Source organism: Squalius cephalus (genome assembly GCF_949319135.1).
Source record: "Squalius cephalus genome assembly, chromosome: 5".
Classification (NCBI taxonomy): domain Eukaryota; kingdom Metazoa; phylum Chordata; class Actinopteri; order Cypriniformes; family Leuciscidae; genus Squalius; species Squalius cephalus.
Window position 1 is genome coordinate 45,735,279 of NC_137126.1, and position 24,053 is coordinate 45,759,331.

Below are 24,053 nucleotides of genomic sequence, written 5' to 3' on the forward strand. Positions count from 1 at the left end.
CATGCAATTCTGACTTTATATCTCCCAATTGCGACTTTATTTCTCAGAATTGCGACTTTATATCTCGCAATTGCGACTTTATTTCTCAGAATTGCGACTTTATATCTCGCAATTGCTACTTTATATCTCAGAATTGCGACTTTATTTCTCAGAATTGCGACTTTATTTCTCAGAATTGCGACTTTATTTCTCAGAATTGCGACTTTATATCTCGCAATTGCGACTTTATTTCTCAGAATTGCGACTTTATATCTCGCAATTGCGACTTTATTTCTCAGAATTGCGACTTTATATCTCACAATTCTGACTTCATATCTCGCAATTCTGAGAAAAAAAGTCACAATTCTGACTTGATATATCGTAATTGTGAGAAAAAAAGTCAGAATTGTGAGATAAAAAGTCGCAATTATTGTTATTTATTTATTATTTAGTGGCGGAAACAAGCTTCCATAGTTTAGGCATAAAGTCATAATTTAAAAAAATAAAAAAATATAGATAATAAATTCCATATCTCTGTTACTTTGTGGAGAAGAGAAGATGAGTATCCTTTAACTGAACAGATCTGCTCACACTTACATGTTCTGTTAAACTAAAAAGAAAGCATGATTGTTAGAAAATGATTGTTAAAATTGATAATTTATAGACATTTTAAAGAAATTTTTACCTGTTGAGAGTATGTTGACAGTGGCTTTGTTTACAGATTTGAAAAACAAAAAGGTGGGAATAAAGAACCCTAAACTCTAAAGAACCATTTCAGCATATAAAGGGTTCTTCAGGACGATACTAAATAGAACCGTTACAACGTGTAAAGAACCTTTAAAGAACCATCTTATTTTAGAGTGTACCCCTAAGTCACTCCTACATTTTTTTTTGAAGTATGGAGTAAAATGGGATGTGAGTGTGACCAGCATTTTAACATCGACTTCAACGACAGTTTTGACTAGACCCAACATGAACTCCACAAGTTCATACAAAACCTGATGATCATGTTTTTAGATCAGCATATTAAACCTGATCAGCATGATATGAGATAATCCAAAAAGCATCTTGAGCAAGAACATCTCTTTTTGCTTTTGCTTTTTTCGAATAACCTCCTTTAGTGGAGAAACTATCACATTTTGAAATTAGTCCAACAAGTATTTTCCACTTAATTTGACTTCTGAGTCTGAGTGGTCTTTGATGCCAGCTGCATGTGGAAACAAACACACACATGCTTTTCCCTCCATCTCTTCATCTAGTGGCCTTTCCAAAGACCCTCCCACAACTGAGCTGGCAGTTCCTCCTCTTCAACAGGCTCCGCCCCTTCTCATCTTCCCTCCACTCTGTTATTGGTTCTCCCCTGTCCTTCTCACTCACACCCTCCATGCTTGCAGTTCTTTTCTTCCAAACTCTTGCACTTCTCTTTCTAAGTACACACTTCTCTCCAGTCTCTCAGCATAGAGGATCTTCGTCACAGGGAGGGTTGGACTGAATCCCTTTATTTTGATGTGAGTATGCGTTCTGTTATTATTCTGAATGAGGGTGTGGGTTTTCTCAGACCATGTGAGCGTGTGTGAAGTGTGTGAAAGGGGGAGCAGCAGCAGTGTTTGGTCTGGCTGTATTCCTAGCACACGTGGAAAGATTGCTGCAGTTCTCGGTATCAAGGATCAGTTGCTCATTTTGAGTGCAGATGCATGGCTGCGTTTCAGAGACATCATTCAGAATCATTTATTGACTGACAAACTAAACCGACATTGTTGTAGTGTGACAGTGTGCATGCAAATGGTAAAACAAGCTAAAGTCCTAATCCAAAAGTTAAAAACTAACAACAAATTTAGATTAGATTTAGGGTTTTAGTTTTAGACAAGCATCACTAACAAACCACTAACCCTAATTATTATAATTTGGCATGTACCTGTAACTCTTTTTTTCACTGTTGATACCTTAAATCTTGTGGTCCCAGCAAGAAATTTTGCGTTTAAAATACGTCTAATAGCCGTCCAAACAAAGCCCTGCATGACGTCTAGTCTGAAACAAGGCAAAATTTGGGCTGTCAGTGAAAATGTTATAGACGGTTAAACCATAGCCCAAGAATAGACTAGTTATCAATTAGATAACATGTCAAAGAAATGAAATCACTTGTAATCACTGTTGACTTTGCTTACATGATGGAATATCATACAACTTGCCAGTTATTTTAGCAAAAATAACCAAATTCAAGGTTATTTTGTCTAGAAATGGGTTACTCATAGCCGGACTATATCGGGTCTACAGTTAACCTAGACGGTGAAATGACGGCTATTGTTTGCTGGGGTCTGTTTAGGAGAAGAGTGCTATTACGTTTCTTAGAGATCTTTCACGATCTTTTAATTTTGTTTGATCTGTAACAATGTAATGAACCCCTCACAACATCAAAGCATTGCGGCGGCGATTATTGTACGTGCAAGTGCCACTCACGTTTTCTTCGTAAAACAATAGTTACTTACCTCTATTATCATTATTACAGTAGTCAACATTTAAAATGGATCAAAACCTTTCATCAAAGTTATACATGAGTTTTAAACAATACTCGTTCTTGATGAACTTTTTTTTTTTATCCACTTCAAATGTTGACTAATGTATTACGATGATGGATATTGCATTAATGATGTTACCTATATGTTGTCCTCCGCAGTTACTGCCCACGGCGGAGTGTTTCTTGTCAAACGTTCAGCGGTGTCTGGTGTGTCCGGTGTGGCGCCCCCTCCAGGCATGACTCAGAGTAACGGGGAGACGCGTCTGCAGCGCAGCAGAGTCCAGCAGCTGCGGGACGGCATCAATGAGCGCTCGCTGCGGGCCCGCAACTCCGTGCAGAACATCACCACCAATGACGTCAAAGGCTTCTTCATGCGGAATGCCTTCGTCATCCTCACGGTCGTGGCCGTCATCGTTGGTGAGATGATGTTTGGTCTTGTGATCAGTTGTGCCTCCTACTCTGAAAGGGATCTTAAAATACAATATCATAATTGAATAAATAAATAAATAAAAATGCAATTAAAGTCCCCCTGTAGTCAATGATTTTATCCCTTAAAACTAATTTTTCATCACCAGAATTACATATTAAAACGTTCTTTATGTCTTAAAATAGCTTGAAAGTAACTCTACACCCTTGCCTCATTTAGTATACGCGGTTCTATGAATATGCAAATGAGCCCCGCCTCCACTCACTCACACCAGCTCAGAGATCCACTCGTTCACGATCACACGTTGATCTGATTGGTTACAAGGTAGTTTGTGACGTCAGAAACACCAGCGATTTCAAAGCGTGTTTTTGAGACTGTCTTTGGTTCACTGCAGTTTTAAGGAGAAAATAAGCAATGGTGTCGACTTATGAATTTGCACATTGTTTGTCTTAAAGCATATTAAAAACACCACATAGACATATAAACCATTAAAAACTTGATTTTCACCACAGGGGGACTTTAAATCTAAAAGTAAATATTTAATATAATGTGGGGTAACATACAATATCATAATTTAATTAAATAAATAAATAAATGAAAATTCTAAATATTAAGTATGAAAGTAAAAAGAAATTTTTTTTTACAGAAAATATGCCTCTGTAGGTTTTGAAAATTACACTATAGGTGGAATAAACAAATCTGTTAATCAGCCAATCAGGGACTGCTATTAATAATCTCAAAATGGCGTGATATTTGCTGATTAATTAAAAAACATAGCTTAATATTTCAGGGAACATATAATGTAATTCAGGAATATTTATCAAAAGTATTATGTTATTTCATCATATATTCGACATTTTATATGTTATATTTTATATCTTCATCTTATATATTCGATTTTCGTAAACCTATATTTTTTAGTATTCTTACACATTTGATGTCATAACAGAACACTGAACCTCACCCATGTCATGATAGTAAAATAATAATATAAAAGAATACTATTAAAGACGACATAAACAGTTTTTTTCCCTATTGTGACATATCCGAGTGAAATGGCTTCTCAAACAAGAACAAATGTAGGGCAAGACTTGGTAGCCTGGGAAAACCCAGACAACTTCCGGCAAATTCAGATTTGCTCGAGAAGTACTCTGGCAAAGAGCTCATTCAAGCCCATTTCCATGGCCTAGAAATCACGGCACCAATCAGAAACGTTGAGGCGGGCTTTACACAATGACGATCGCTCTGATTGGTTTTAGGTCTATCCAATTGCGCCCAGAGGCATTTGAGCGACGTCCGTTCAACTTTTAAATGCATTATTATATTCAAATTGCAAACACATGAGGACAGTCTCCATGAAAGACCCACTGGCAGATGAACGTGCTACTACATTTCTCTCCGAAACGGTAGGAAATTAAATTAGAGATTTAATAGAGGATTTTAACTGTGACACGATGATTGACAGGGCAGTTTAAGTGACAGGATGCACGCGACAGATCCGTCCGATAAAGACGGCGAAGTAGTATGTCCCAAAGCTTGCCTACTTTTTTGTTACTACTGAGAATGGTCTGGTTTTAACCAGGCTAAAGACTTGGTATTGTCCATGTGGAATTTGATTGGATGGTGTGGTTTGCTATTGGTGGATCTCATGTGAGTGACAGGTTGCCCCGCCCTCATGCCAGTAAACGCATCATCAGAGAAGAGAAGAGATGACGCTGCAAGAGGGAGAGGAAGATATTTTGATTAAAGATTATGAGGCACGTGAATTAAAAAAAAAAAAAAGTGCATTGATACTATTCCATAAAAAATAAGAATTGTCCATTTTGGTTTCATGGTGACTTTAAAGAATTCCAATAAGGAACACTTAAATGGAATTTCTATCATAATTTGGAACCAATATGATCCAACTGGATAAACTGAAAATCTATTTTTGTTGGATCCCATTAGGATTGGTTCCAAATTGGAATATAAAGCAGTGGAATAGTGCAACACACTCTATTTCACAATTTATTTTATTCTCTCTCAGTATATTAAACACTCCAGCTTAAACGTTTATGTAATTTCTTTTTTTTTTTTACAGACCCATTAAAGCTGCATGTTTGTTTCTCTCACAGGAACAATTCTGGGATTTGGATTGCGGCCGTATAAAATGTCATATCGAGAGGTGAAGTACTTCTCCTTTCCCGGAGAGCTGCTGATGAGAATGCTGCAGATGCTGGTGCTCCCCCTGCTGGTGTCCAGTTTAATTACAGGTACGGTTCCACTGCGGCGCCACCAGGCACTGACCAGACACGGGCAACTCTGCCAGCTAAACCCAGAACAACATGAGCCTGAGATAAGCACATTATGCAGGGGAAGGGGACAGGCCGAATGTGATCTGGTCAAGCTCAGAGGGGCGACACATTGATTTGTTATGTCTCACCCTTTGTTATGTCACTCGGGGAGCTGAAGCTATTCAATCTGTTTCTGCAGTTATAAATGTATTTGTAAATCGATTGTATAGTCTGCAAAACTGTATATGCTTATGAAAATAATAGTTTAAGAAGGATTCAGTTTAGTTTTGAAGATCTTCAAAAAGGCTGATCCAACTTCTACACTGCTAAAAATAATGACATTATTTAGTATTTTTGGCTTGTTTTGTTTTGTGTCCATTACAAATATCTAAAAATTCTTAAAGGTTAACCTCGTGAAGGTTAAATCAACATACATTTATAAAGATAAACTCACTTAATTATGAAGATTTAGGCCTGGTTTCACAGACAGGGCTTAGATTAAGCCAGGATTAGGTCTTAGTTCAATTAGGACATCCAAGTAGCTTTTATAAACATGTCTTAAAAAACAACATTACTGCTGTGCATCTTGAGACAAAACAATGGCACTGATATATTTTAAGATATGTCTGTGCAAGTTTCTTTCAGTTAAAACAGCTCAAACATGCATTTTCTGGGACTAAACCGCCTTGTCTTTTAAACCGGGGTTTAGTATCTTAGTCGTTTCGCTTCTTTTGATTTAAGAATGTTTCGAAATTTGCACTGGAAAACAAGGCAAAAGTATAACATTTTTGTTTTGTTTAAAAATAAAGTAGACACCTAAGGAAGGTTTACATTTGTTCTCTGAGGGGTTCGACCAGTTAAGAAACATGGGGGCAGGTGAGAGCGTTTGTAAGGTCAGTGCTTTGATGGTCTATTTCCAAACAGACTTGAAGTCAAGGGTCAAAGTGACCATGCAGAGAAACGAACAAAAGCTTCTTTCAGTCACCTCTCTCACACACACACTATTTCTCTGTGTATAAATAACATTTGCAGCCTTCTAAATAAAGCCGCAAACTCTTTCTAGACAGATTGATGGCTGCTATGCAGCATTTAAGAATGACTATGGGACTAACACAACTAATAAAGAAGACAATACTTTGTTTTATTCATTTTTTAAAGTTAAATAGCTGCTTTAATTCTGTGAGCCATTCACAAGCCATTTCACATACTTAATCTGACCTATTTCAGTGTGAAATGTGGTATTTAAAATAGAAAATATTTGGCAGGACTTGATTTTATCCATAGAAAATTGATTGGATTGAGAAAAGTGGATGTTACATACCAGAATGGAGTCGGATGGCTGGAGCGGACGGGTTAAAAAGGGAAAGATATTCATTATGTCAAAGACCTGAAATGTGTATTAATAGCTTATTTTAATTTCACATTGATATTCTGCAATGGATTTGATAGCATCTGGCTTTAAAGTGCTTCTCAGATGTATGCTGTTTGTTTCTCTCTTGCTTTAACTTGCACAGTCACAAGGCTGAACATCAATGACACAGTAGAGGCCCATTTAGATCAAATGATAAGTACATAACACATACACACACCCATGTGGTGCGTCGAAGCTTGTCGGGTCAGCCAAATCTGTAAAAGCCAAAACAATGACTTTTCAATGGCTGACCAGCCTTACATTTACTAAGAATAACGCCCAAATGTAAATACTCTGTGATTTAAAATGCTGTATAATGTCACTAAAATCAGGCTAGAGAGAAAGAGAGCAGTTTTATTGCTGTATAAAAACCTGAGGGAATGAACTAGAAAAACAAGATCTTTGCATTTTCTGAAGAAGCTTTATTTTACAGTAATGAAAACCTAATCGCATCTAACATAAAAGTTTGTTTATATCATATATGTGTGTACATACACACACAGACACGCATATACAATTGGAATCTAAATTATTCATCCCCATTGCAAAACAGGTTTATTGGCAAAATTTACAGACTTTCAGCTGTTTGCAGTGAACAAATCAAACAAAAGTAATTGAAATAGCTCATGTTTCAATTGGTTCCCCCAATGAGGGTTCAGCTGCACAGTGAGGTGCGTTCTAAACGCATACGGTTTCCATGCCAGAACTCCAAGATGTACACAACCACTGACTCAAAAGTATAAGAAAAGGGCTCAAAATCATATAAATAGGTGACAGAATTTTGGGATTCTGTTCTGTGTAGCGATGAAACAAAACTGGAACCTTTCGGCCCTATGGATCAGCGGTATGTTTCGAGGGAATAGAAGAAGTCATGGAAGATTCTACAGTGGCTATCACAGTCACCTGACTTGAACCCCATCGAAAATCTCTGGTGGGATTTGAAGAAGGCGGTTGCTTCACGCAAACCCAAGAATAATACTGAACTGGAGGCCATTGCTCATGAGGAATGGGCTAAGATTCCTCAGAAACGCCGCCAGAAGCTGGTGTCTGGTTATACATCTTGTTTGCAGCAGCCCAGCTAACAAAAAGTCGTCTATTTGACGTTGAATAGACGTAAATCTTCAACATCTAATTACGACTTTTCAACGTTGAAAACAGGTCTATGTTCAACGTCTTGATGGAATATGTAAAACTCTTTAAATTTATTTGAGATAATAATGAACATGGTTTGTTTGTTTTTCTCCGTTATTTTAGCATGTATAACAGACTTATCCTGTCTTAGATTATCAGTTGAAAACATGTGGTATCTTAGAGGATCAGTTAAAAACACATAGTCAAACAGTCCGGCCGAAACTACTTAGTTGAAATCACGTCATAAACCAGTCCAAGGCGGACCGACTTATTTTCAACCATATTTCAACGTTGAAAGACGGTAATTGTTTACTGGAAAGTCATAACAGCAAATGGGTGTTCTACTAAGTACTAAAGATGCTTGTCATGAAGGGGTTGAATAATTTCCAGACTGCAGAAGTCATTAAAAGTTGCGTTTTCAGTTGAATTTGGGGTTTTGAGTCTGTACATTTTGCCAATAAACCTGATTTACAATGGGGGTTGAATATTTCGATTACAACTGTATATATGTATATAAATATTATAATGTATATACACGTGCATATACAGTATTATAAAAACTAACTAACTAAATGCATATTTTTCTTTATGAAAACTATCATTTCTTTTTCTTTTTTTTTTGCAGTTAAATGTGACCTGTACATATTTTCACAATTCATCCTCTGTGAATGTTAAGTGTGCTGCTACATGTACAGAATGTGGTTGCTAGGTGGTTGCTAGTCCACCCTCGAGTCTGTGATAATTTTGGTCTTAAGTGGTGCGTTCACACCATGTCATAATTACCATAATTATGAGATCTCAACTTGTAAAAAGGGTAACTTGTAAGCTGGGAATTTTCTGAGACTGATGAAATGCATATAAAGAGCGAGGCGTGCTTGATGTTAAAAAGAGTTATAAGCACAATATATCCTGAAAAGGTGCTCGTGCTGACTGGCACACCGCCAAAGTGCGCGCACAGAAAGCTGCCTCTTTTAGAAGGCGATCACGAATTTGGGACATGCTTGATGTTGAAAATTGTTATTAAGCACAATAAGCAGTAATAAAAAGCTCAATGCGGTGCTCTCGCTGACTGACACACACTATAAGGGTGTGTACAGAAAGACTAGTCTCAGCATGCGAATTCATGTCTTATTGCGCTTGAATGGTCGAATACACACGCAATTATGTCAAAATGCCTATCGTGTGGAGTATTCATGTAAACACAGCCGGTTATGTCTCAAGTGAAAGTGAACGGTTGGGTGTAAACTGGATGTGTATCAGTATAATGGATCCATGCGTTTGGTCTTAAAGTGACAGCAGCCTAATAAACCTGCTGCTCTCTGTCATTAATGTGAATCAAACAAAAGAGAAAATAACTTACTGCTCTTGACTGAACTTTTTTAGCTTTAATAAGAATGCATTTATATTTAATTCATGCAGTGAAGACTGCAATGTTTTATTTTTACATTTGATTAAAACATTTCTGTACTAATTCTAACTGCATGCTAAATAAATCTAGCCTGACTACGTCAGACTTTGTACTTCCGCTCAATTTCAGTTCGCTTCTGTACTCAGTCTGAGATAGCGACCGTTTTCCACGTTTTCCTCTGGCCTGAAAACAGCCGGCCAATCAACGAACAGAGGGTGGGCTGAGGGCCGTGACGTAGACGCTTATTGTGCCGTGGATGCGTAGATTTACTTCACATAATCTGCAAAAGTCATTCACAGCCATGTTCACTCCGGTATTTCGCTCGATGGTTTTGTTTTCACATCATACATGTGTTTACAGTGGAAGTTAGATGCGGCTGAGCCTGCGCATAACACACGCCATAACCAAACGTTATGTGATTGGCTTACGGGTAACCAATGATTTTAAACTTCAGACAAGCGCCCCCCCCCCCCCCCCCCGCGAGAAAGAAAACTCTTTTCAATTATGCCATGCCAGACTCTGTCTACGAAGCAAAGCGAAGTAGCAGAGTTTGGTATTACCAGGCTAAAATAAATCTACTGTACCTGAAAAACTTAAAGGAATAGTTCACCCAAAAATTCTGTCAGTAATTACTCACCCTCATGTTGTTCCAACCCCGTAAGACTTTTGTTCATCTTCAGAACAAGATATTTTTGATGAAATCTGAGAGCTGGCTCACTCCTTCATAGGCTGCTAGGTAATAGATATCTGCCATCCCAGAAAAGTTAGTAAAGACATCGTTAAAATAGTCCAAGTGACTACAGTGGCTCAACCTTAAGTTTATCAAGCGACGAGAATACTTTTTGTGCACAAACCCCCCCAAAATAACGACTTTATTCAACTATTAATTTTTTTTCATGTGGGCCTCTTACGTGAGTTCACGAGACGCATGCGCGAGAACTGAGAAGATGACGCAGATGGGTCTCGATGTAGTGTTTAAAATGGTTCTAAACTGTGCATTTCCTGATGTCCGAATCGTGAGAAACCAACGAGAAAACGTAAAAGTGCCTTACCAATGCCACAAAATGAATGGCTTGCCTTTCACACTTTCCCATCAAATGATTGTGAGCGTCATCTTCTCAGTTCTCGCGCATGCGTCGTGGCGCTCTCTGAATGAAATTGCCTAGCAGCCTATGAGGGAGTGAGCCAGCTCTCAGATTTCATCAAAAATATCTTAATTGTGTCTTAGGGGGTTGGAACAACATGAGGGTGAGTAATTACTGACAGAATTTAAATTTTTGGGTGAACTAACCCTTTAAATTTGTCTAATTCAGATTTTTGGTATATTGTATTTGTCCTATTTTGTCTTTTTTTCCCCCCTTATATTTAATAACAGAAATGGGATAAAATAACTCAAATGTGTATATCGTTGTCATGGTATAAAATTTCTCATATCGTGAAATTAGAATTTGGTCATATTGCCCAAACCCTTAACAATTGCTTGGAAATATAAATATTTGATTAAACAGCTACTTGGTGGAACAGACAGATTTAGTTTATCAGCAAAAATCTGCCCGTCCGCAGATGGCCATGAAGAGTGTGCTCTCATTAGATGAGAATTTCTTTGTGAGGGGTCACACACAATTCGTCTTTGAAGACTGTGTGTGTGTGTATGTGAGGTAATTACTTTGCAGTATAGAAGAATAAGACTTTATAAGACTCTTGCAGGGGAAGTCATCATTACCATGGAGACGAGAACTAATGAGAGCAGCAGGAAGAGAACATGACCTGTGCAGAAGGTTCCCAGGCCACTGTGTCTGCGGGTGCTGGGGTGGAAGCTGAGGGGCTTTATGGGCTTTATGGGCTCAGGGGCAGTGAGATCACTAGGAACACACACACATACACACACCATACCACAATAATGGAAGACATACATAGTTCAATACAATGGCTGTTTCAGTCCTATAGAGAGAAATGTTAAATGGCAGTTGTGGTCAGTGACCTTCAGGAAATATACTGTTTTACTGCTATAGAATGTATTGTTGTTGAGCATCAATGTAAAGAATTCTTTCTTTCTTTCTTTCTTTCTTTCTTTCTTTCTTTCTTTCTTTCTTTCTTTCTTTCTTTCTTTCTTTCTTTCTTTCTTTCTTTCTTTCTTTCTTTCCTTCCATCCATCCATCCATCCATCCATCCATCCATCCATGCATCCATCCACCCAGCCATCCTTCCTTCCTATCTATCTATCTTCCTATGTATCCATCCATCCATACATCCATCCATCCTTCCTATCCATCCATCCATCCATCCATCCATCCATCCATCCATCCATCCTTCCTTCCTTCCTTCCTTCCTTCCTTTCTATCTATCTATCTTCCTATCCATCCATCCATCCATCCATCCACCCAGCCATCCTTCCTTCCTATCTATCTATCTTCCTATCCATCCATCCTTCCCATCCATCCATCCATCCATCCATCCATCCATCCATCCATCCATCCATCCTTCCTTCCTATCTTCCATCCATCCATCCATCCATCCATCCATCCATCCATCCATCCATCCATCCATCCATCCATCCATCCATCCATCCATCCATCCATCCATCCATCCATCCATCCATCCATCCATCCATCCATCCATCCATCCATCCATCCATCCATCCTTTCTTTCTTTCTTTCTTGTTCCCCCAGAAACAGTTCCTCCTGAACCAAAACACAAGCTTATGCTGAGTTCACTTCCTGTCGTAACCGTAATTACGAGATGGCAACCCTTGACGTTTCTGACCCGAGCTGTTCCTCGGATTTATGCTTTTCTATGTCAACACTATCAGCGCTGAAATGAATCTGCAGCAATCAGGTGGTTCAATGAAGAGCTCTTTAAGTGGTTTACGTTCATTATTATTGTAATGTTATGAGCTTTGAGTAGTGAGGTAGTTTAACGCCGTCTCTCATGGTGCTTTGCAGACTCTGCTGTGTGCGTTCATATGTTTTGAAGGAGGCGTGGCTTTGGAGACGCTCTGAAGGGAGGGTGGGATCTTATGCTTTCAAAGCTAGCTTGCTATTGCTAGCCACTCCGAAATTGCTTACCCTGCCTTTAAATTAGCTTTGTTAAATTGTCCTTCTTTACAAACCTTTTATTCAACAACTATGGACTCGTGTGGGGTGTAAAGGAAAATCACCCAACAAATATCCAACATACATGTTTCTTCTTAATATTAAGGTCACTACATAATTCCTATTGTTACATCTGTCAGCTGCGGGACCCTTATCATGTGAACTAACTCATATTGCGGTCTGACGTCACCTGTGTGCAGGTATGGCCGCTCTGGACAGCCGAGCGTCAGGGAAGATGGGTGTGAGAGCTGTAGTTTACTACACCACCACCACTATCATCGCTGTATTCATTGGGATCGTCATGGTGCTCATTATCCACCCAGGAAAAGGCTCTAGAGACGAATTCACCAAACACGAGAAAATAGAGCAAGTCAGTCCAGCAGACGCCTTCCTCGATCTAATCAGGTATAGTGAAGATCGTTTTTAATTTAATTTTATAATGTCTGTTTTTTTCTTTCTTTTTAACTGTATATTTTTTCTTTTTTTTTTAACAGAAACATGTTTCCTCCTAATTTAGTGCAAGCTTGTACACAACAGGTACGTGTTTAATGCACGTTTTCAAATCTAGTTCCCCATAAGATGGTGAACAAAACCAAGTAGGCTAACTGTTTCTATTCTCTCTACCTTCCACAGTTTAAAACGCAAAATGCCAAGCGAGTGGTCACACTTACAATTCTGGTGAACGACAGTTTGAATAACGGCTCGCAGGACGTCAAACATGAGGAGGTGATACCAGTGCTGGGAACGGTTAATGGAGTCAATGCACTCGGACTCGTGGTCTTCTCCATGTCCTTTGGCCTCATCATTGGGGGCATGAAGGAGCAGGGAAAACCTCTGCGGGATTTCTTTGACTGTCTGAATGAGGCCATCATGAGACTGGTTGCTATTATCATGTGGTGAGTGATTTAGAGTGGGAATGTTTTCAGCTTTGAGCAAATTAATTGACATATTTATTTACGTATTAAATAAACTGTGGTTTTCCTCATTAAAGAAAACCACTGCCTATGAAACTGTTAAACCATGTCATGACCTGCCAGGAATGTGGGTTTTTTTTCAAGCAGACTTACTGGAACATTAGCAAATGAAACAGAATTTGTTGGAAAAAGTTAAATATTGACACTCATATAATAATGAACTACTTTGCTAAGACACCAAAAGAATTCCATCTTTTCAGTCATTTATCAGTTGCAAAGTGTGTTAAAAATCTAAATAAATTGTGTGTGTTTGTGTCTGTGTGTGTGTGTGTGTGTGTGTGTATATATATATATATATATATATATATATATATATATATATATATATATATATACAGTACCAGTCAAAAGTTTGGAAACATTACTATTTTTAATGTTTTTGAAAGAAGTCTCTTATGCTCATCAAGCCTGCAGTTAAAAAACAAAAACCAAAAAAAACCCCAGTAATATTATGAATATATTATTACAATTTAAAATAATGGTTCTCTTTTTTAATATACTTTCAAATGTAATTTATTTTTGTGATGCAAAGCTCAATTTTCATCAGCAAGTACTCCAGTCTTTGGTGTCTTATGATCCTTCAGAAATCATTCTAATATGCTGATTTATGATCAATGTTGGAAACAGTTGTGCTGCTTAATATTTTTTTTATAACCTGAGATACTTTTTTCAGGATTATTTGATGAATAAAAAGTTCAAAAGAACTGTATTTATTTAGAATAGAAATCTTTTGTAACAATATACACTACCGTTCAAAAGTTTGGGAACAATAACTATTTTTTTTTAAAGAAATTAGTACTTTAATTCAACAAGGATGCGTTAAATTGATAAAAGGTGATGGTAACGATTTATATTGTTAGAAATGTTTTTATTTTGAATAAATGCTGTTTTTATGAATAAATGCTGTTAACGTTTTACTCATCAATGAATCCTGAAAAAAGTATTCCAAAAAAATATATTAAACAGCACAACTGTTTCCATCATTGATAATAACTGAGCATCAAATCAGCATATTAGAATGATTTCTGAAGGATCATAAGACACCAAAGACTGGAGTACTTGCTGATGAAAATTCAGCTTTGCATCACAAAAATAAATTGCATTTTAAAATATATTAAAAAAGCGAAACATTATTTTAAATTGTAATAATATTTCATAATATTACTGTTTTTTTTTTTTTTTTTTGTTTTTTTTAAACTGCAGGCTTGATGAGCATAAGAGACTTCTTTCAAAAACATTAAAAATAGTAATGTTTCCAAACTTTTGACTGGTACTGTATATATATTATGTATACATAGACATGTATGTCAACATTTGAATTTGAGTCTGTTAACATGCTGAGAAAAAAAAGCTCAATAATTTAGCACAGACCAAGTTATAAACCAGGGTGCTTTTGCAGTTCATTTTAGTATGAATTTGTTCCGTATTTGTGCCACATAATTATCACTCCGTTTTGTATGAATATTTCCTGGTTCCCGGTTCATTTCATATCGACATTGTGCTTGAAATATGATATGCGATTCAGTAAGGAAGTCAATAATCTGAACGATTCACTCTCTGTTTTCACACCTCAGGTACGCTCCACTGGGCATATTGTTCCTGATTGCTGGAAAGATAGTTGAGATGGATGATATATCAGAAATGGGAGGCCAGTTGGGAATGTACACGGTGACAGTCATCATCGGCCTATCGATACATGCTTTCATTGTACTGCCCTTGCTCTACTTCCTTGTGACGCGTAAAAATCCATTTGTGTTCATCGCTGGACTTCTGCAAGCCCTTGTCACTGCTCTCGGTACCTCTTCCAGGTGAGCTTTTACACCCATAATAATCAGAATAAACTTTTTTTTGAGCATCTATTCATTAACTTGAACCATAAGAGTTTAAAATTGTTGTTGTACTGTATTGGTGTGTACTGTACTATACTGTACTATATTACTAGGGGTGTAACAATATATCGTGTCACAATATATCGCAATACAAAAGTGCATCGATATGTATTGTGGATAGTGACAATATGTAGCCTATTGTGTGTAGTTCACACAAAATGGAAATTTCTGTGTGAGTAAAAAATGTAAGTTTACTGAGTTTTAGTGTCAGTACTACATTAAGTAAGGAATAATTGACAACTAGTTGACACATTCTCTGACTGTTTTCATAGCAGCATATTTTAAACACCGACACAGACTGAACGCGCTGAACACGCGTTTGGGCATGATCAGTCATCAAATTACATTCATAACCGGCCTTAAAGTGTGTCCTCGGCTCGGCTTTATGCAGTTATTAGAGAGAGATGTTGCAATAATGAGACAGAAAAGCATGTGCGTCAATATTATTATTTATTTATTAATTCAATTCGTTTTAATTAATTCGTTCATTCTTTTTTATATTATTGACAGATGACAGTAGACTAGCCAAATAAATGAAAAAAAAGCCTTTTAACAAGTAAGGCCTATCAATAATTATTTATTTGTTATATTATCTGCAATAAAAATCCGTGCTGCAGGACTGTCCATTTATTTAGCCTATATTCAGTTTAATTTTCTATTGATTATAGATAGGAATATACTTTATTTATTAAAATTAAACTGCATGTTTCCATTGATTGTGAAGCTAGACATTGAAAATTGCAGATCAAGCGCATGCGGCTAAATGCTTTTTCTTGTTATGAATTGTATCCTATTTTTCGTTATTACAGTTAACTACGCGAAGTGATATGGAACTGTAATGCGGTCAAGACCTGCCTGGAACTACTTTAGCTGTGCGTTTCCCTGAAAATAATGCACACCTTAGAACGTTCGTCAACCAATCAGATTCAAGCATTCAACGGCCCTGTAGTATAAACTACTATATAATGTTGAATTGAATGTATAATAATGGAATGGGGGAATATCTGTGGGTCCTGATAATGCCAAATGTCTTGTTACCAGTAAAAAGTGGCCTGCGTTATTTTAAATACATCTTGTCAGTGAAATAGCGCAAGCATATTCGCCTAAAATAATTGTGTATTTTCAGCTTCAGACTCATCAATATTTTTATTATGGTGTCTCTATTTTTTTGTGCATTGGGTTATGAGCACCAAGTCCAAGCCTATTCATTTCCACCCCCAATTTAATACCAAATTTAACATTTTAATAAAGAGTAAATTTTTTGTTAACCTTTTACCATATGTCTTGGAGTATTGCAATAATAATAATCGTATCGTGAGTTCAGTATCGTGATATGTATCGAATCGTGACATGAGGGTATCGTTAAACCCCTATATATTACTGTACTATATTTTTGATTCACTAAAAATATATAAGAGGTGTTTGTTGTTTAGGTGTGCAGTCCTCGAGGACTTGTCATTCTTGTAATTATGTCCTGTACACTGTGTTTTCTTTGCATCACATTCAATACAGACTGCAAACTCACATTCATTAGTAAAATATGATTTATTTTGCCGTAGCGATCCAGCTTGCGTCGAAATTGCGCAACATTTTCCTTTCGTGTTCCATGGAATAGTGTTATTATGGGCTTGGAACATCATGATGAGTAAAAGACAGAATTTCAAATCTGCCGTGTCTCTCCGTAGCTCTGCCACTCTGCCCATCACCTTTAAGTGTCTAGAGGAAAATAACCATGTGGATAAACGTGTAACCCGTTTTGTGCTGCCCGTGGGAGCCACCATAAACATGGACGGCACAGCTCTGTACGAGGCTCTGGCTGCCATCTTCATCGCACAGGTCAATAACATGGAGATGAACTTTGGAGAGATCCTAACCATAAGGTACAGATGGGAAACATATATATATATATAAACTTTTTTTATGACAGTGTACAACATTTATTCAGTTAAGGCAAGATACCACAGGTGAATTAAGTAAATTTTGTAATCACCATACTTCCCCAGTTAATTAATCACATTAAATTGGTAAATTGATTTAATACATGTTTGAAATGTTATGTTTGAATATGCAAATATGCTATTTTTAATATCTAATTTAAACAATTTCCAGAACAGAAATATGAACATTGGAATTGGATGTAGGTTCAAAATTCTTGTTTCATTTTGTTGACATATTAGAGTAAAAGGATATATATAAATCAGAAATACTATCAACAGAAAAATAAAAAAAATCACTGTTTTTAGAAATAAAATGTTATATAAAAAAAAAACTTCTGTAAAAAAAAAAACAAACACCTTCAGAATATAGATAAAACTGGAGTGTGGCGTATGTAAGTGCTCTGAAATAGAGATTTCTTACTAAAAGAGAGCATGAGAGAAAACAGCCTTTAAATATATTTATTTTAATTGAAATCTACAAATGCAAATAGATGAAGTGCAATAAAAAACACTTATAATTTCTTATAATTTCAAAATTGGCCAGTGCATGAAAAGGTTTTTACCTGCATTATCTTGCCTTAAATGTTGTTAATTTCTCACACCATTCAGTATTTTATCGAAGTGAAAATGATATTAGAATGCATGCTTTGTGTAATTTTTACAGCATCACAGCAACAGCAGCCAGTATTGGTGCAGCTGGAATCCCTCAGGCTGGCCTGGTTACCATGGTGATAGTGCTGACCTCTGTGGGACTGCCCACTGATGACATCACTCTAATTATCGCTGTTGACTGGTTCCTGTGAGTACTGCGTTTTATGACGAATGTTTAAAGTATTTTTGTGTGTGAGATCATCCCTCATAAGACTCAATAAATGTATGGCTTACTTCAAGTTTTGCACATTAAACTGGGATAGGAGGGGTGTTTGAACAACTACAGCTTTAACAAACACAGGGTTACCGGCCGCTGGAAGAATTTTCAGATTCATATTCATTTGTATAGCGCTTTTCACAATACACAGGAAATCATGTTGATGTTTATAATCTCCTTGCCTTATAGTTGCATTTAGCATATTAAAGCTGGGCGATAATATAGTTTACATTTTAAGACGATACATGCAATCAAGTAGTTGAGATATGCATTATATAGTATATATATCACCCTGTGTGAGTATACTGTATGTATGCGCATAAAGTTGGACATACTTACTGTATATACAACTTTGGATAAAGAGCTGCATGATAATATAGTTAAATTTTGCAATGAAAATAAAAAAAATCATGCAGTTGAGATTTGCTACAGTTTATAGTGCATATATCACTTTATGTGAGTGTACTGTATGTATGCAAGGCAAGTTTATTTATATAGCACATTTCATACACTATGGCAATTCAAAGTGCTTTACAGAAAGGAATTAAAATAATCCCAAAATAAAAGCAAGGAAAATTTAAAACAGTTATAAAAGAAATTAAAAGAGATATATGGTATAGTTTTAAAATGAATTAAAAGAGTAAAAAGATGATACATAGATAAACTTCTCATCTGGCAAAACAGCGGTTTATCATATTTTTACTCTGAGATTTTCCCATGGTGATTACACTGTGTCTGTGGTGTTCTTTCGGCACGCCTAAGAAATCTATTGGACGTCTCCGATGGACCCGATTTTCCCCTAAAATCGGACAGGAGGAGCTCTAGGACTGACTCACAGGGTTTTTTTATGCGGAAAAAGTTGGATATCCAACTTTATATAGATACAGAGTTGTGCAATAATATTTTGCAATGATATAAACAGTCAAGCAACTGATATTTGCTATATAGTATATATTGCTTTACATTTTTACTTTTTTTTTTACATTTTACTCGAAGTAATAAAAAAAAAAAAAGTCAGCATTCATAATCCAAAATTCACTCATCAAAAGCTGTGGGAAATCTAAACAGGAGAATTTCAGTTTGTGATGTTTTGAAGACATCTAAACGCTATATTATCATCCAGCTCTAATCTGCTAAATGTGATTTTACACCTGTTTACACCTGATATTAAGAAGCGTTTTGGACGATCGGATCACAAGTGGCCGACATTTAACACAGCTGTAAATGGGTCTAAAACGTTCTGAGCTTGTCCACTTTTGACCTCTTCCAGAGGTAGTCGAAAACACATTCGACCAGATTGCTTTCATAGTGTAAACGCTCATGTGGTCGAGTGTGTTCAAACAGACACGTCTACTCTCCGTCTACTGAACTAATGAGTAACATTATGATAAGAGCTCTAGCCAGACGGGATTTAAACTGTCGGCTGAAGACACAAGTTTGGTTTGAAGATGAAAAACATACCAAGCTCAATGTTCTCTCACCATTCCTGATTTCTAACACACACTTACAGCGTTCGGCTGGTCTTGTGGCTGTCAGAGCAAAAATGAAACCTAATGATCTCCATGTGTTTTTCCGTCGTCTCTTGTCGCTTTCATATGTAAATTGCTTGAGTTTATTTCGTCCATTAGATCGAAAGATCTGAAAAAGTCCATACATTTACCCACCCACAGACCCTCCCCCCGAAGAAATCAGGACAGAAGTGTTTGAAAGTGGACAAAAGAGACGGATTAAAACACCAGGGGTCTCATTTATAAAGCGAGCGTACGCACAAAACGGGGCTGGAAACGTACGTACGCCAGTTCCCACGCAAAGGTTGTGATCTATAAAAAACAAACTTGACGGGAGAATGTGCGCACCTTTAAGCAAACTTTGAGCCGTGCGTACGCACATTCTGGAGACAAAGGGAATTGGCGACACCGATGGTGAGCTGGAGTTGTGTCTTTTTGGTCACTTTTAGACAGAAAATCTAAAGAAAATTAAACATATACAGAAAGATAATAGATATATAATTTCACTCACCAAGCCTGTCACTTGAAGCAAATATCCATCCCTTCTTAAATGTCCGCGCCCGCGAGCGCGTTGGGCCGTTTAGTGAAACTGATGCAAATAACAGTTTAAATAAATAAAATAATGATTTAAACTATGTTTTACTTCTGATATAAACATTTAGATTAAATATGCCATTCAAATTAATGGAGTTAAGCACTTAAACATGAAATCATTACTGAGAAGTTACAACATTTTTATATTCAAATTCAGTCAATAGAAATATTTGTTGTGGATGCGGTGTTTTTGAACACTTTTCCTCTGGCATGCTGTGTTTTAATGTTTTAACCACAGAGATATTTGCGTATCATGATAATACCAGATTGTCTGAGAAAATAGTTTCGTGCAAATAATGCCCAAGGCCTATCTGTTTCCATTAAAAATATAAATCAATTAAAAATACAATTCGGCCAGTGGAAAAGGTTGAGAAAAACTTTCTCTGAAATATATTTTACACTATTTGATGTATGTATTCAAAAACAAGGCAAGGATAGGCAACTACTTGATTTTTATTAATGTAATGTGTCTTGTACCGTTAAACGTTATCACGTGGATGAATAATCATATGCAAATGATATGCAGATGAGGATATGCATAGTAAAACTAGGCGTTGTAAGCTCCATATATGGTTATTTCGGGGAGGAGACGCATGTACGCACAATCTTCCGCTGACTGGGATTTATAAAGTGAATTCTGCGCAGGTTCTGGCGTACGAACGGTTTTATAAATCTGAATATTTTTTTGCGTACGCCATTTTTGGCTTTAGGGCGCACGTACACTTTTAGTAAGGTTCCTACGCACAGTTTTATAAATGAGACCCCAGGTGTGAACGGGAATGTCTTCCTCGTCTACTTTGATCTACCAAAACGCATCTTAATACCAGGTGTAAACAGGGCCTAAGGCATGAAGATATTAAGATATAATAAACATTAACATTTTGATTTTCTGTAAAGCTGCTTTGAAACAATGTGCATTGTGAAAAGCGTTATACAAATTGACTTGACATCTGAAGACATGCTTTGATGTACTATTCCTACACACAGACCCAGGCAGGAATTCAGAGCTGGACAGGAAGCAAGATATTCCATCTTTCCAATTCCATAACCCATAATCAAATTGTACATGTCCATGCAACATCTGCTTCAGATGAGTTTTAGGACCCATTGAACAATACGCCCGTAGATCCGATAGCATGTTCTTGAGACCTTTATTCCCACCGCATTCACAGCAGTCACTGAATTCAAGTCCAGTCAGAGACCTTTTCTTCAGATTATGTGCTTGTTAAAGCAGCACACAGAACAGAAGAGGCATTGTGAGGAACGTTCATGCTAGGAAAGATGGGTCAGCAAAAACACCACACAAGATGGAGGAACTGTTTTTCTTAAGCGGAGGCCTCACGAGGCCCAACAAAGGCTCAAGTGACATTAGGCGATCCAGATGTGTAAACCAGAGAATGAATCCCCATTGACAAGAGGAGATGACTTTGATAAGATGTTCTGGTGTATGTGGGTCAAACACAACTTGATTCCACCATGTTTGTTTTCCTCTGCCATTTCAGAGATCGGCTGCGCACCACCACTAATGTTTTGGGCGACTCCATCGGTGCAGGCATAGTGGAGCACCTGTCCCGTCACGAGCTGCGCTCTGCCGATGCCGAGATCGGAAACTCCGTCGTGGAGGAGAACGAGACCAAGAAATCCTATCAGCTCATCTCTCAGGAGAGTGAGTCTGAGAATGCCAAGATCCCTGACAGCGAGACCAAAATGTAACCGCTTGTTTCCTGAGGAGTTTTATCCACGGAAAACCGGAGTTTTTGTACAAACACTAGTAACTTAGTCAGACTCTAGTCTGATATTCATCTCAAGTCTTTTTATATGCTTGTCAGAGACATCCAAATCTGTTGAGGACCATTGCACAAGCAGAGATGGACATGTGTGGTCCACAACGGTCCTCTTTGAACTGTTTTATTGTAGAGTAAACTGATTAGATTGGTAAAAATCTGATTTCATCAGATGTATTTTTACTAGTTTTCTAGATTCAGGTTTGTAAATTCAAGAGAAACTGAATGTAATTATGGAAGCAAGCTTTTGCTTCTACTTGGGCTGGAAAAAATAAAAGCAATGAATTACATCCATTTGGTTTGCAACTGTGCGAGTAATGCTAAAAAAGAAAGTGAAACATTTTTAAACTGGTTATGAAACACACTGAATGTTTTGGCAGCTTAAGTTGGAAAGTGAGGCAGTGAGTCCAGAAGCAACGGTAAAGTACAATGTTTTTATGTTACACGATTTCAGCGATCTTCATCTGTGGAGTCACTCAGACCGTGCACGGATTGTTTTTGGAAAAACTTTACATTCAACTGATGTAATCATCTTATTTCAAGGCTTTTATAGATGACTCTCAGTTTGTACAAAATAAAGAAATCTATGAATAAAGAAAAGAGCATTTTGGCCTTAACTGCTCTCATTGCATGTGTTCTTCCCAGGACGGGCCATTAACAGGTCAATGATTCTTTTGTCTCTTGTATATTTTGTTACACATATTTTGCAATGACAGGAAAGTTGTTCAGAATTACATTTATTACCTGCTGACAACGGCTCATCCTTGACATCTCTCAATCCCTCACTATTCTAGGTAACACTTTATTTTACAGTGTCCTTGTTACATATGTTACATGTAATTACCATAGTAATAACAGTAAATTATGCATAACTACATGTAACTAACCCTCAACTAAACACAAATCCTACCCTAACCCTATAGTAAGTACATGTAGTTAATTAATATTACTCAGTACTTAAATATATAATTACACTGTAACAATGACACCTTTAAATAAAGTGTAACCCTATTCTACTATACTTGTACTTATCAAGTACATGGTGTCACTGTCTTAGAAAGAATGTGTGATATGATCTATGTGCATATCAAGACCTTGTTGACACAATTTGATCATGTCCTTCTTGACCTGCACCAGAAGTTTATTATTATGATTTTTATTTTTTACATGTGGTGAGTATATTTTTACATGCTTTACTGAGAACATATTATCGCTCTTAAAAATAAAGGTTCATTATTGGCATTGATGGTTCCACAAAGAACCTTTAACATTCATGGAACCTTTCCATTCCACAAAATGTTCTTTATAGTGGAAAAAACTTTCTTTAGATTGTTAAAATGAAGATTGTCTTTTCACAGAGAGATTCTCTGGGGAACCAAAAATAGTCTAGTGACACAAAATCTTTTGAGATTGAGCAAACAGTGGCCCCAAAATGTATTTGGACACTTTTGCCTCACTAAACAATGTATGAATGTCACTGCATATATAACAAAATATCAAGACAAAGAAGGTTTATTCATATACACATTTTGTAAAAAAGGTAAGGTAAACATAGTAAGGAAAGAGATAAAAAAAAACCCCAATTGTTTATTATAAAGTGTTTATGTATGCATTTTGCACATGCTTTAATCCTAAGCAAAATCTTTTTTTTCACTTTTTTTTTCTAGTTTATGCATTCCCTGGAAATTTTTTTTTTTTATTTTATTTTATTTGTTCTGCACGGATATCACATGGATACAGTACAAGGAGGGGAACGAAACCCAGTTGGGTTTATACAGAGTTCCACTCCACTTGCATGAATAAACAAAAAAGGCACGCAGACAAATAAGTTGAATAATAAAAAGAGGGGAAAAACATATTTTCAGAAGCATGATTATCCTAATGGAAGTAACTTAAAGTTACAGATGTTGAAGGGTAAAAGTAAAGGAGGAACAAAAGTAAAGAGCAGCATATGAGGGTCAGTAAAACTATAGTATACTGCAGGGAACTATAATAAAAAGCTGTCGTTGTAATATCAAAAGGTCTTTCAACTGTTTTTTAAAGACAAGCAGAGAATACATGGATCTTAGGGACAAACTTAATTCACTCCATAGTTGAGGACCCCTAAAGCTGAGGTCAGCTTTATGACCTGAAGTTCTAGAGAACGGTAAGACAAGATTTATTTAGAAGAAATCGAACCCATGCCATTGGCATTGCTAGAGCTGCAGGAATACCTAAAAAGAAAATGACAGAAAAATAAACAAAAAATAAACAAATTCCAAAT

At 36.8% G+C, this 24,053-nt stretch overlaps 1 protein-coding gene across 1 annotated transcript; it reads left to right on the plus strand.

Annotated features, from left to right (window-relative positions):
* The first annotated feature begins 1,302 nt into the window (after positions 1–1,302).
* Positions 1,303–22,458, plus strand: slc1a3a (solute carrier family 1 member 3a). The gene is made up of 10 exons (XM_079870421.1): positions 1,303–1,487; positions 2,654–2,911; positions 5,036–5,173; positions 12,437–12,641; positions 12,731–12,773; positions 12,870–13,132; positions 14,785–15,018; positions 16,785–16,979; positions 17,701–17,835; positions 21,509–22,458. The coding sequence occupies exons 2-10, from the start codon at positions 2,731–2,733 to the stop codon at positions 21,717–21,719; spliced, it is 1,605 nt and encodes a 534-aa protein (XP_079726547.1). The 5' UTR covers positions 1,303–1,487; positions 2,654–2,730; the 3' UTR covers positions 21,720–22,458.
* Positions 22,459–24,053: the final 1,595 nt, after the last annotated feature.